General features: G+C 42.5%; 1 protein-coding gene across 1 annotated transcript; it reads right to left on the reverse strand.

The window, feature by feature from the left end:
• Positions 1 to 190: 190 nt before the first annotated feature.
• Positions 191 to 6,478, reverse strand: GCK72_005148 (uncharacterized protein; the record flags this gene model as incomplete). The annotated part of the gene is made up of 8 exons (XM_003116981.2): positions 191 to 304; positions 356 to 478; positions 525 to 686; positions 736 to 1,063; positions 1,128 to 1,216; positions 1,480 to 1,545; positions 3,218 to 6,012; positions 6,061 to 6,478. The coding sequence occupies 8 exons, from the start codon at positions 6,476 to 6,478 to the stop codon at positions 191 to 193; spliced, it is 4,095 nt and encodes a 1,364-aa protein (XP_003117029.2).
• Positions 6,479 to 13,016: the final 6,538 nt, after the last annotated feature.

A 13,016-nucleotide genomic window follows, 5' to 3' on the forward strand; every position in this document is an offset into this window, starting at 1 on the left:
TTTGTAGCTGGCGAAAGCAAGCGATAAGTTTTTTGAAACTTTTTTAGCGGTTGAAAAGAAAAATAAAAGGATTTTTTCGAATATTTTTTTTGGTTTTGTTCAGCTACTGCAGAGAAAGAGCGGTTGGGGAAAAAGGGAAATGGGGGCTTGGAGCAGAATGGATGAAATACGGTAATGCGGTGGGGCAAATTTAGGCGATTTGGATTCCGGTGATCTCGACGTCTCCTCCGATTTGAAGTCCGTTGACCTCGTCTGGGCTGAGACGGTGAGCATACGAAGCGAAACGTTCGCCGTTCACGTTGATCTGAAATCCGGAAACTTAGGATCTCGATCAACTTTGACCTGAGGTGCTTACCGAGAACGCGTATGGCTCGTTATGGATCTCCAAGTCGAATCCGACGGCCTTCTCGAATGGCATTTTGCCCTCACGCTCCTCATTTCCCCATGCGGAGTTGATCAACGAGTTGCGGACGACGTGCTGAAATATATTAATTACCAAAAGGTTCTAACTTTAAGTTCCCTACCTTCTCGTCAAAACGAGCGTTGAGATGGAGAGCAATGTCTCCGTTCTTCTTGAGAAGATTGATGTGGAAACGCTTGGCCTTCTTCTCCGGAATTCCGAAGACAGAAAGAGTCTTGCCTGGAGCAAGTCCCTCTCCGGCAAGTCCACTCTCGTATGGGACTGGCTGAAAACATGATACATATCATCTGATATCTCTCTTTTCATTCTCTTACGTAGTACTTTCCTCCCCAGTGGATGTAGTTGACGAGAACATCACCGTCGATGGTGAAGTGGGTGATTGAGGAGAGTGGCACACGGTGCTCGTACTCCTTCACCTCCTTCTGGTCGACGAAAATTTGGAATTTGGAGTCGTGGGCGCGGATGCGGATGTCGATGTCGTCTCCCTTCTTGTATGGGTTCGACTTGCGCTCTTCTTTTCCCCACTCTCCCTTGGCAAAGGTGTTGAAGACGAGTTTTCCCTCGTCGAAGCGGACGGAAATGTGAAGTGGAACGTCATTTCCGGAGAAGTCGGCGGTGTTGGTGTGAAGGTTCACAGTGAAGCTGAAAGTTCAGAGGGTCAGGAAGGATTCAGACGGCGTTTCGATCATCTGGGATAAAGACTTACCGGATCGAGTCCTCTCCAGTCTTTCCCTTCACGATGAGAGTCTGTCCCGGCTCGAACGGCTCGACGAGCTTGCTACGGTATGGAACTGGCTGAAAATGTTTTGTTTAGAAATTCCATTCTCATATCATCCTCTCTCCTATCAACGGCCCCTGTTTAGATGATATGTGACCTTGGTCGTATCGACACTCACAAACAAATTCTTGTTTGTCATCACATCTTCTCTATTTTTTATGACTTGAAATACGAAAAAAAGAAAGAAAGCCAATTAAAAATTTGGATCGAAAAATGGGTGCGTTGACAGATAGAAAGAAAGAAGAAAAATATCTGATATCAGGTTTCTTTTGGAACTTACGAAAGCGGACTCGTGCGACATTTCAGCGAGTGTTCTCGGCTTTTTCGGCGATTCTTGTTGAGTTTCCTGGAAAATTGGAAAAGGTTTAGAAGGGGGAGAATACGGTAATGGGATGACGGGGGCAGAAACTCAATTAGCTTTTTTTTCTTCTCCTCATCTTCTTCTTCTCTTCATTTTCTACTTCCAATTGAATCCAATTCAATTCAAGAGGGTTCGAAGAAGATTGGAATGGGGGACAAAAAAAGAACGGAAATTGAAAAGGAAATAGGAAGAAGAAGGAGGAAAGGAGCGAAATTCGAAATTTGGAATGGGTCCGAGGGTCTCGTTTTCCGCCTTTTAACAGTTGAAGAAACGAAGAGAATTCTATTGACGAGAGGGTATTAGAGAAGAAAAGATATGTGTATCTTTTCTCGATTTTATCACTTTAGAAAACTTGGAGAGAAGAGAGAGAAAAGAGATATGATATGTGAGAAAAAAAACATGAAGAGATGGGGACATGACTCATTTTGTGGTTGTTTTTTGTTGTCGATTGGACAGTTGAACACTTGGAAAACTACTCGAAACAATAAAGTATTGAAATCAATCTAGGTTAGCAATCGATGGCAATCTGGAATTCAGACTATCCTATTCTGAATCCGATCCCAAATCTTTATGGAATTAGGGAGTTGTCCAGATTCCACGTTGTGGTTTGTGGTGGTACGGCATCGTCACGTCATCTCATGCGTTCTAGACTCTACTCTCATATCAATCAACTCTCTGAAAACCTATTTCTATCTCTTATTATCAAGCACTCCAAAAGCGGAGATGAGAACAAAAAAATTGGCAGAAAATTGGACAATATTACAACACAGACAATAAACTGTATCTTTCAATCTCTCTTCACAAATGTGTCCATTTTGTTGGCATCGAAACGAAAAAGAGGTGAAGGCGAAGAAGAGGGAGATACCCACACACACACAATAGAATGATATCGGCTTTGGGCGTGCCAACATCATTTCGTTTTTCTCTCTCTTTTCACACCGAATCTTTTTTGTTGGTTGGTTGAGTAGAAAGGGTTGAAAAGAGAGAGATGGCTATCTCTGACAATAACAACAATAACAAATTGGTGAAAAGGCATTCGTGTTTTGATAGTCTTTGTCCAAGTTTTGGATCAAATGATTGAGAAGATACCTAGACTCCACTCTCTATAGATCTCAAAAAATGCCTTAATTCTCTAAAAGTAAACAATTTGACGTGTCCGCAAACCTTCGCACTTTATGTATATACGATCGAAGGACCGGTTCCTCCTCCCATTTCTCTCTCTCTACAATTACCTATACTTTGTGATGAAAAGGGCAACGAATTGTGAAACAAATTGGTGGTTTAGAAGAAAAAAAGAGGAAGTGATTTTGGTTTTGGCTTTGTGTTTTTTTTTGTTTCAAAACTATCAAATGACTCATTTCCCCAGATGTTTGATCTTCCGGAGGGTGACCCATGAACTCTTAGAGAAAAATGAAATGATGCAAGAAAGCTGTTCCTCCCACTCATAACTATGTCAGGTGTAGAAGTTGAAGTTCAAATGACAAGTGAAATTTCGGAAGTCTCTCCGAAATGTCAGGTGTTTTTAGTGTTTGGCATCTGCAATCAGCAAGTTACACATACAAACACTTCAAAACTAATGATGGATGGATGGATGCGGGTTTCAAATAAAAAAGAAAGAGATAGAAGATATAATAAGAGTTCAAGAAGTTCTACTTACTGGAGCTGAAGCAACTGCGGCGACGATTTGCTTTTCGATAACGTCTTCCACAATTTCAGGCTCCGAAGAGTGGTTTGATGGCTCTTCGGAAGTTGGTGCCTCTTGTACTTGTGAATGCTCGACTTTTTCGAATGTATCCTCGCTTCCGGATTCTGGAGTGGCGGTCTCGGGATGGGCGGCGTCACTGTGAACATGCACTACATCAAATGACTCTTCTTGGATATCTGGGGAGACGGCGGATTCTGGGGCGGCTTCTTGTGTTGGAGCTTCTGTTGATTCTGGTCCAGATTCTACTGATTCGACGTGGTAGGCAACTGCGACCTCTTCTACTTGATTTTCAGCGGCTGGTGCTGATTCGGCGGCTGGGGCTTGTTCGTGATGCTCTTCTGGAGCTGGAGCTGGGGCTTCTGGGGCTGATTCTGTAGAGGCAACATGGACGGATTCAAAGGTCTCTTCGACTGGGGCATCAGAATGAGCTTCTGATGGAGCGGCTTCTGCAGCAGGTGTCTCAGCTGGTGCAGCGTCGTCGTGATGCTCTGATGAGGCTTCTGGAGCTGATTCAGTTGCAGCTACATGAATGGCTTGAACGACTTCCTCAAGAGGAGCTTCATGATGAGCATCTTCTGCGACTGGAGTGGCTTCTTCCTTGTGTTCCTCAGAGTGAACTTCCTCTTGAGCTTCAGATGGAGCAGCTTCTTCATGATGCTCCTCCACGGGCGCTGGAGCAGCATCAATATGAGCTGGTTCTTCATGACTTGGCTCTTCGGCATGAGCTTCGACGTGAACTTCGGATGAAGTAGCTTCTTCCTTGTGTTCTTCATGAGCTGATTCAGCAGTTGGTGCAACTTCCTCTTTGTGCTCTTCGGCGGCAACAGGAGCTTCTGGAGCGGACTCTGTGGAGGAAACATGAACAGCTTCAATGACATCTTCTACTGAAGTTTCAGCAGGAGCAGCAGCTTCTTCCTTGTGTTCTTCAACATGAACCTCCGATGGAGCAACATCAGCAACTGGTGCAACTTCCTGGTGATGTTCTTCATGAGCTGGGGCTTCTGGTGCAGACTCTGTTGAAGCAACATGAACAGATTCAATGGTTCCCTCAACTGGAGCGTCAGTGTGAGCTTCGGATGAAGCGGCCTCCTCCTTGTGCTCTTCAGCTGGTGCGGCTTCTACTGGAACTGATACAACATCTTTAGCTTCCTCGTTAGCTTCTGGAGCAGCTTCCGATGGAACAGCTTCCTCCTTGTGCTCCTCAGTCGAGGCTGGAGCAGCGTCAGCATGCTCGGCATGAGCCTCTTCCTTGTGCTCTTCTGCATGAACTTCTGATGAAGCAGCTTCCTCCTTGTGTTCCTCAGCATGAGCTTCAGCGTGTGCCTCTGGTGCAGCCTCCACTACTGGAGCAGCATCCTCCTTGGGTTCTTCTGGAGCTGGAGCAGCTTCGGTTGAAGCTAGATGGACAGCCTCGAAGACTTCCTCGAGTGGAACATCGGCAGGAGCAGTGACAGCGTCTTCTTTGTGCTCTTCATGAGCTGACTCAGCAGCTGGAGCAGCTCCTTCCTTGTGTTCCTCGGATGTAGCTGGGGCTTCTGGGGCAGCTTCAGATGGAGCAGAAGCTTCTTCTTTGTGCTCTTCTCCATGGGCTTCAACGTGAACCTCCGATGGAGCTGCATCATCCTTGTGTTCCTCATGAGATGCCTCGGCAGCTGGGGAAGATTCCTCCTTGTGTTCTTCTGAAGCAGCTGGAGCAGATTCAGCGGCAGCTACATGAACAGCCTCGATGACGTCTTCAACTGATTCTGAAGCGTGCTCATCCTTGTGCTCTTCAGCAGCTGGGGTTTCATGGACTGGAGCAGCATCATCTTTGTGCTCCTCATGAGCTGGTTCGGCGACTGCAGCGGCTTCTTCCTTGTGCTCAGCAGCTGGAGTTTCCTCCTTTGCGGCCTCTTCCTTGTGATCTTCCGCGGCTGAAGCAGATTCGACTGGAACTGATACAACTTCCTGAGAATTTTCGTGATCTTCTTGTTTGTGTTCCTCAACTGCAGCAGAGTCAGCATGAGCGTGTTCGGCGTGAGCCTCCTCTTTGTGATCCTCAGCTGAAGCTGGAGCAGCTTCGTTCTCAGCAACATGAACAGCTTCAATGACGTCTTCAACGACTTGAGCAGCAGCATGTTCAACATGGGCATCATCAGTGTGTGGAGCATCAACATGAGATGGTTCTGAGTCACTTACAGCAATGTGAACAGTTTCAGAAGACTCCTCAGCAGCTGGAACAGCAGCAACTTCCTCCTTGTGTTCTTCATGAGAAGCCTCTACACTTGGAACAGCTTCTTCCTTGTTTTCTTGTTCTTGATCTGGAGCAGCGTGGGACTCCTCATGTGTTTCAGCTACTGGTGTTGATTCGACAGCAACCACATGAACTGATTCAATGTGATCTTCGACAGTAGCTGGTGCAGCATCATCCTTGTGCTCTTCAACTGGAGCGTGAGCAGCATCAGCTGGAGCAGACTCCTCTTGAACAACTGGTGGATGCTCTGATACAGCCTCAATGATTTCAGTTCCATCAGCAAGAACTCCCTTGAAAACAATTCTGGCTCCCTCTGGAACCTCTTGTTCCTCAGCATGAGCTGGAGCAGCTTCAACCGATTCGACATGAACGGCTTGAGCGATTTCCTCAACTGGAGCAGCGGCTTCCTTGTGCTCTTCTGACTTGGCGTCTTCATGAGCTGGCTCTGCGTGAGCTTGCTCGGCATGAGCCTCAGCTACCTCTTCTTTGTGCTCTCCATGCTCCTCAGCATGAGCTGAAGCAAAAAGATTAAAAATCAAATCAGAATAAAGAAATGTCTCACCAGAAACTCCTTCAACAATCTGTGTTCCATCAGCCAAAACTCCCTTGACCACGACTTGAGCCTCCTTAACATCCTCCTTATCATCCTCCTTTGCTTCATGTGAAGCAGCAGAATCACCATCAACTCCAACATGAACAGAATCAAACTTCTCCTCAACAGAATCCTTCTTTTCCTCTCCATTCACCTTCTCAACGACAGCATCTTTCACCTCTTCCAACTTGTCAACAGCATCAGAGAAGACGTCTTGAATCACAGCAGATGCATTCTGAACGGCTTCTTGGATAGCAGAATCTTTGGCATCCTTCGCTTCAGCAGAAGCATCAGAGTCGATTGGCTTGTCTTCAGTGTTTTTGGCGAAAGGAATCAGATTCTTTGCCGAGCTGAAGGCCGATGAGAAGAACGATGACGAATCGGCCATAGTAAGCAGATGAAGTCAACGGAAGAAGAAGAAGAAGTGGCGGAAAGAGAATGAGACACACACCTCTTTGCAGGCTTGGAGTGTGTCGGAATGAGTCTGAAAGTGCACAGCAGGCCGATTTGAAGGGAGGCACTACACTCTTCTTCTCTCCACCTCTCAAGAGCCAACACTATTTCCATTCTCTTGGGGGCGTGGCTTCAGGAGGGGCGTGGCCTAGGTTTGGAGGCGCCGCGCCAAAGAGACGCATACAGGTGTACATGAGTATTGACTGATCTGCACGCGCCCCCATGGGGCACTCTCTTCTCTTCATTCGTTCCTCACTGCGTGGAAATTGGACAGACAAAAAAGAAACATACGGGGGGACGCGCAAACCGAAAAAACCACTGGAAATGAGATATCATGTCAAGTAGAGAGAGTAGAGACGAAACTGATACGGGTAAGAGAGATTTTTAAATGAAGTAGAGATAGTGGAGAGAGATAGAGAAGAGAAAATTGTTTTTTGGGGGAAACCCGACGATGGAGAAATGTGCACTTGGCTGCCGGATTTGGGAGAGACGAAAAGAGAATGCTCCGTTGCATTCTTCCTGCGTCTCTTACTTACTTCTTTTTACATGAGTAATAAGATTCTGACGTGGATAAAAAGTGTTATGACCTACCGTAAGAACTCTAGATTTCGAAGGGAAGAGGCGTTCCAAAACGTTTCGGAACATTTGATTGAAGTATTCGTTCGGTGTGAGGAGGGAGGAAAAAGGAAGAAGAAGAGAAATATGATGGTTTTCCTGATTTCATTGTCATGTATTCACATCCGATTTGCATAATGGTTTTTGGCACATGGTTCTCTGTGTATATATAAGATGCTTTTTTTGTATAGATAGCTGGATTCTTGTGACGTGGCACTCGAGAAGTTCAGATTCCGTAGTATCTAACATCAAGGATCTACAGTTCAAATGCTTCTCCAGTCTTAGATCTAGAAGTCATCAACTCTTCTTGTTTTTCCCGTTTCTTTCAGAACTCCTGCTCCGATCCTTCAAGGATTCCTCCCTTCTGTGTCGTGGCGCCTCAAATCTGAGACATTTTTCATCCGATTTCCTCTCCTACCGATTACATTTAATCTCTTCTCTCTTCCATGCAAATCATGTATTTCCGGTGTCTCTCTAGAACGGTGTGCTCCCCAACGGAAAGGATTATGTATATCTTGAAACCCTCTTACATGTACATATGTTCCAAAGTAGAATAGTTTCCACGCAACAGGTGGAAACTCCGTGCACTTGTTTCTCAAACAAACAATCATCAACTGATTTCAATTCGAATTGAAGAGCTTCCGGGTGACAATGAGTGGGGTGATAAGAAGTTCGGAAAATTTTGTGTGTTTTGTTTTTTGCCAATCAAACCGACATCACATGCTCCTAGTGGTTTTTTCCCTTTATTTTTACTTTCATTTCAATTGAATTTGCAAAGGAGGAGGAGTCACATGATCTCACATGGGTCCGTACAAACATTATCAGTTTTTAGTTCTCTCTTCCCGAAATCATATGCTCGGTATACCGAAGGAAGGCGCCCACCCATCGGGCGCCACTCCAATGTTGACCTTTCGTCAGGAGAAAAGAGAGGAGCTCCACACAACTGAACACTAATACAAACAGTAGAGAATGAGAAGTAAAAATGTAATTAAAACTTGATAAAAGTTCTGGCAAATATTTAATGACATGGTTTTTTTTTCTACTGTCTTGGGTTCTGTAGGCTCACCTTGTTTGACTTCCAACCATTTGGCGAATCAGAATCATGGAAAAAAGATCGAATACGGTATGACTTTCGGAAAAGTTGGTTCATTATTTGATAACTATGTGAAATTGAGGTGTGTCATTTGATCAGAACCCCCTTAGCTGATGGTTACTGTTTACCCATGTGACTCCCTGACTGACTTCCTTAAATCCCAAATGTTTATTTATAATTTCTCTTCGTTGCCCTTTGTATGCATTCCTGAGGTGGAAGTGTTCAACACTTTCTATCTCTTTTTATCTTCCAAATGATTTCACTTCGGGAGAAAATGAGAGATTTCACAAAGGTTATGACAGAACAGAACACACCACATGTTTTAGGTTTCTAGTTTTTTTGCAAGTGAGAGAGAAAAAGGAGAGAGAAGAAAAAAACGACGGAAACATTCAATCTCATGAAATAGTTTAGTTTACATCCTCGTTTCGACGCCTCGGATTTCAAGATGTGCTCGAAAAGTGAAGAGTCCCCCAGGAAGAATTGAAAAAAGAACCAAAGATGAGCGGAGGAGTGGGTGATGATGAGGGGAGAAGATGATGAACATGTGGCGGTAATGAAATGGGACAAAAAAGAGTTTCACAAAGTAATATGACAGGACACGTAGGATAGAAGAAGAGAGGGGTTCGTGGAGTTTCAAATGTAAAGCTCAGATGACGGATCATGAAAAAAGTTTCAAATATCGTACAGTCAAAGTGAGGGTGGATTGTAAAATGGAAACTAGAGAATCTTTAGAAATTCTTCAGAAGTATACAAAAAATTGGGAATCCGAAGGTTTTTGAGACTCAGATTCACTAAACCATAGAACAGGAGGATTGCAAAATTTGTGAATTTAGGGATGCGAAGTGAAGAGTCAGACTTAAAACTCTAGTCCACTGTTCCCAAATTTGGAAGACATATTGATGTTCGACTGTTGAGACTCGGTTCTGTTTTCATCTGAATTACAGTGAAATCTTCACATTTCTGTAGGTCACCCACATTTCTCCCAAACCTTCAAAAATTCAATCGTCATCAACTCCAAAGTTCTCAAAACTCCTATTTGTCCTTCTAATAAAATTCTTCCACACCACCACCTGCACTCCGGAACTTGCCTCACAAAGCCAGCCAAATGTCCAAAATTCAGGAATCAAAGTACTAAGATCTCGCAGACCTATCCATGTTTGTACATGTCTATAGTTTTCTGAATTCTAATTTTGTATATTATCCATATTATTCAAGTACATCTGTCTTCAGCTATATTCTGTCTTGTACAACTAGCTGCTAAATGCTACAAAAAGTTGTCGAGAAGCTATACTGTGTTTCGGTTCAAAACTCATGTGACCTCTAGAACTGGCTCAAATATTTGCTCTGGTCCACAATTGCACCTCCAAGTCCTCTTCTTTTAACTCCCTAATGATTTTTATTAGGGGAAGGTAGAAGAACCTGATCATAAATCAAATGCACTTTTTTCCGATTTGTCTGTATTTGTTTGTCATGTATTGTATATATGTGTTGAGGTGGTAGTGGTAATCCGTTTAGGTTCAATTTCGATTTCAACACAATAGAATGACAAAGTTTTCCGATGGCTTGGAGGGGGGATACTAGAACTGAAATCTCTTTATGTCGTCACCTCTCATCTTGTCATTTCATTCACTACAGGGACTGTTTAGTTAGCTGTTCGAAGGGCTCCTGTAGAGTTCCGTTTCCTTTTTAGAATGTCTTCTGCTACTGATAAAATTGAAATGAAACATTCAAAAATGTTTATGAGTCATGTCATGTGTCAGATGACCAAAACCACCAAAAAAGGGAAAATTCTAACCACGGGTGTTATTTATCATCTAACACGGGTCATATGGTCGGTATTTCTTTGACATTCCTCCAAACAGCAGAACAGTACAATCGAAAAAATAAAAAAGTTTACACTTGCCCCCCTAAAATGAACCAAAAGTGTCTATATTTGGTGGGATGATAAGAGATTGAGAACGTGACATCGGTTGGCAATTTGATTTGATTCGGAGTGATAGGTCGGTCGCTTTTTTGAGAATTCTTCGATAGAATTTTGAAAAGAAACAAAATCGGAATTTTGTTCTAATCTTCGCTAATAGGGAACTATAATTTGATTTATGGTGTCTATCTATAAGTCATCGTTACGTGATCTTAGTTCTCTTGGAATCTGTTTCGACAGCTATTCGTTTTTTTCGTTTTCGATTTGGCAAGGGGTCGAGAACGAGAGTAATTTTTGTCCGGTCTAAGATTAGATATCTGGTGAAGACACCAAAAATCCGAATCACGTTAAAAATTTTAAAAATACAGTAAGACCAGCTGAGTCATCGGTGTAAAAGGAAACCGCAACATTGATGACAATTCAGATGATCATCTCATCTCGAGATGAGACTTCCTTACTTGGTCTCAATGCTCCTAGCTTCCAGAAGCCAACATACCCGAACTCCTTTCAACAGATTCATCTGATTCATCACTATTTGCACATGGATTTCATTGTTATAGGTTACGTACACACATCCGTTTGAACAGCTTTTGCAGTCAATATCCAGAGAATGGAACTTTCAGAACGACATTGCTACACACAATGGGAAATGAATGTTGCGAAACTGTGTAATTAGGGAACGAGTGAAAGGACCTAGAAATATCTGAATTTGCAGAACTTGTCCCTACAGTAACTACAACTGAGGTGTACGGCATTCCTCAATTCTCTTTTGCAACTTATCGTTTTTCCAAAATAATTTTGCTCGGGAACTCCTATCGTCAGGTCTGCAAACACAAAACTATCAATCTTATCAATTTGTGCTCTACTATTTTTTTATCAGTTTCTCTCGTTTCCGTTCTCTTCTCTAAGAACACACAAACCCCTTTTTCTTCTCTTATCCCCCGCAGTTCTCTCAGTCTACACCCAAATGATTGTATTACGTGAAGAAGAACATGAAAGAGAATTTTTAGGATTGAGAGAGAGAGAGAGTTACTTTTGATATAAAAAAGAAGAGTGGAGTCACTATATTTGCTCTTTCAAATTGTTGTAATCCCTGAGTTTTATAAGATAGAAACGAGGTGTCTTGTCTTGGCAAATAGGCGGAATTCGAAAGAATCGAATAGCGTTCAGATCAAAGAATTAGGGATTTGAGGGAATTGGATTTTTGAGGATTAGAGATGAGTTCTAATTGGAATCAGTCTTAATCAGATAGAATTTTTGGGAAAAGATTTTCAAAAAGTTGAGGGGAAATGAGGAAGCCGATCAGAGGAGTCTGTCAGTCTGAAAATCGGCTTTGATCAGAATTTTATTCTGATTTATGCAATTCAACAAAACGAGAATGTACCGTCCATCATAATGCGTACACTAACATTTTGTATTTCCCTCTATTTCTACTATTTTCCAGAACCTCAGACTCTAAGTATATTTCGGAACTCTGAATTATTTACAGAACAAATCCCCGCATTCTCAAAACTATACAAAAGTCCAAAAAGAAAACAAAAAATAACAACAACAACAAACACAAAAATAGTCATGTATCTGGGAAAAAGAAGAAAATGGTGGCTGGATGCGAGGACAAATTTTCACGAGTTGGCACGCAATTTGCGGAAATTCTGGGCTCAGTGAGCAAGAAGCATGGCTGGGAAAAGAAGAAAACGATAAAGAAAAAATAGAAGAAGAAGGCAATGAAATTTCGAATTTCGAAGAAAAAAGAAGAAGCGAAAAACAAGAAGTTTTTGGGAGGAGAAGAAGATGAGAACTCAACTAACGAGGTTTTTTCACTTTTTACTCGAAATGGGAAATTGAAACAAAGAGAAAAAAAGGAGAGAGGGGAAGAAACTGAGTTGATGGAAAATTTGATTGTCAATTGCCAAGCTATGCATTTTTGAGCAGTAGTAGTAGTAGTAGTGCAGAGCTTGGTGAAAATTAATGGGAAATCTAGAAAAAATAAGAAAAAAACATGTGGAATAGAAACAGGTGCAAATCGGGTAAAGATCATGATATAACCAAGATTCATGTTTCTTAGAATGCTGATGTTAACGTTGGTCGAATGATAAAAAGGTATTAAAAAGTTTTCAAAGTTCTTTCAGAGGCATTCTTCAGAGTTTTTCATCCCGCCTGACATCCCATTTTGGTGAAAATTAATAGCATCACCAAACTCTTATAACTAAGTAGTCAAGAACATGAGAAGAGCAAAAAATCTGTAACCACGCTGGATTCCAGAAATGAGCAAAAAATACGGGCGGACAGGTAAGAAAATCTAAAATACTTGTTGTTGAAACTGTGATCCTTATGGGAACTTACTCGAAACCTAAACCTAGCTTCAAAAGAAAACAACGTAAAAACTAAAAGTTGAATCAAAAAGTTGCTCTTTCTCCTTCATCAGGATCAGATAGTGTGCTTCAATTTCTTCACACACTGAATACTTCTTCTTCTTCTCCTCCTTCTCGATTCAATCTCCTTCTGCCATGTTGTGATGTTTCGTGGTGTCTGTGTGCTCCCCCTTTACTGCAAAAGAGCTCTCCCACGTGAAGAAATATAATGAAATCTTGAGAGACACCGACCGATAAATCTAGAGACAGAGTTCCGAGAGATGGATTTGTTGGGCCGGCAAACCGATCGGACATGTTTCGATTGATTGAGCAATCGGTTTGTTTGGTTGTTCTTCTCTCCAGAAGACCTACAGAATCTTGTCAGATCCGTCAAAAGGACATTTAGAAGATTGATGATATGGGTGGGTCAGAAAGAGAAGAGAGAAAGATAATGATGATCCTTCTGGTGTTCTAGTGAGTCAAGATATAGAAA

Source organism: Caenorhabditis remanei, chromosome II, assembly GCF_010183535.1.
Source record: "Caenorhabditis remanei strain PX506 chromosome II, whole genome shotgun sequence".
Classification (NCBI taxonomy): domain Eukaryota; kingdom Metazoa; phylum Nematoda; class Chromadorea; order Rhabditida; family Rhabditidae; genus Caenorhabditis; species Caenorhabditis remanei.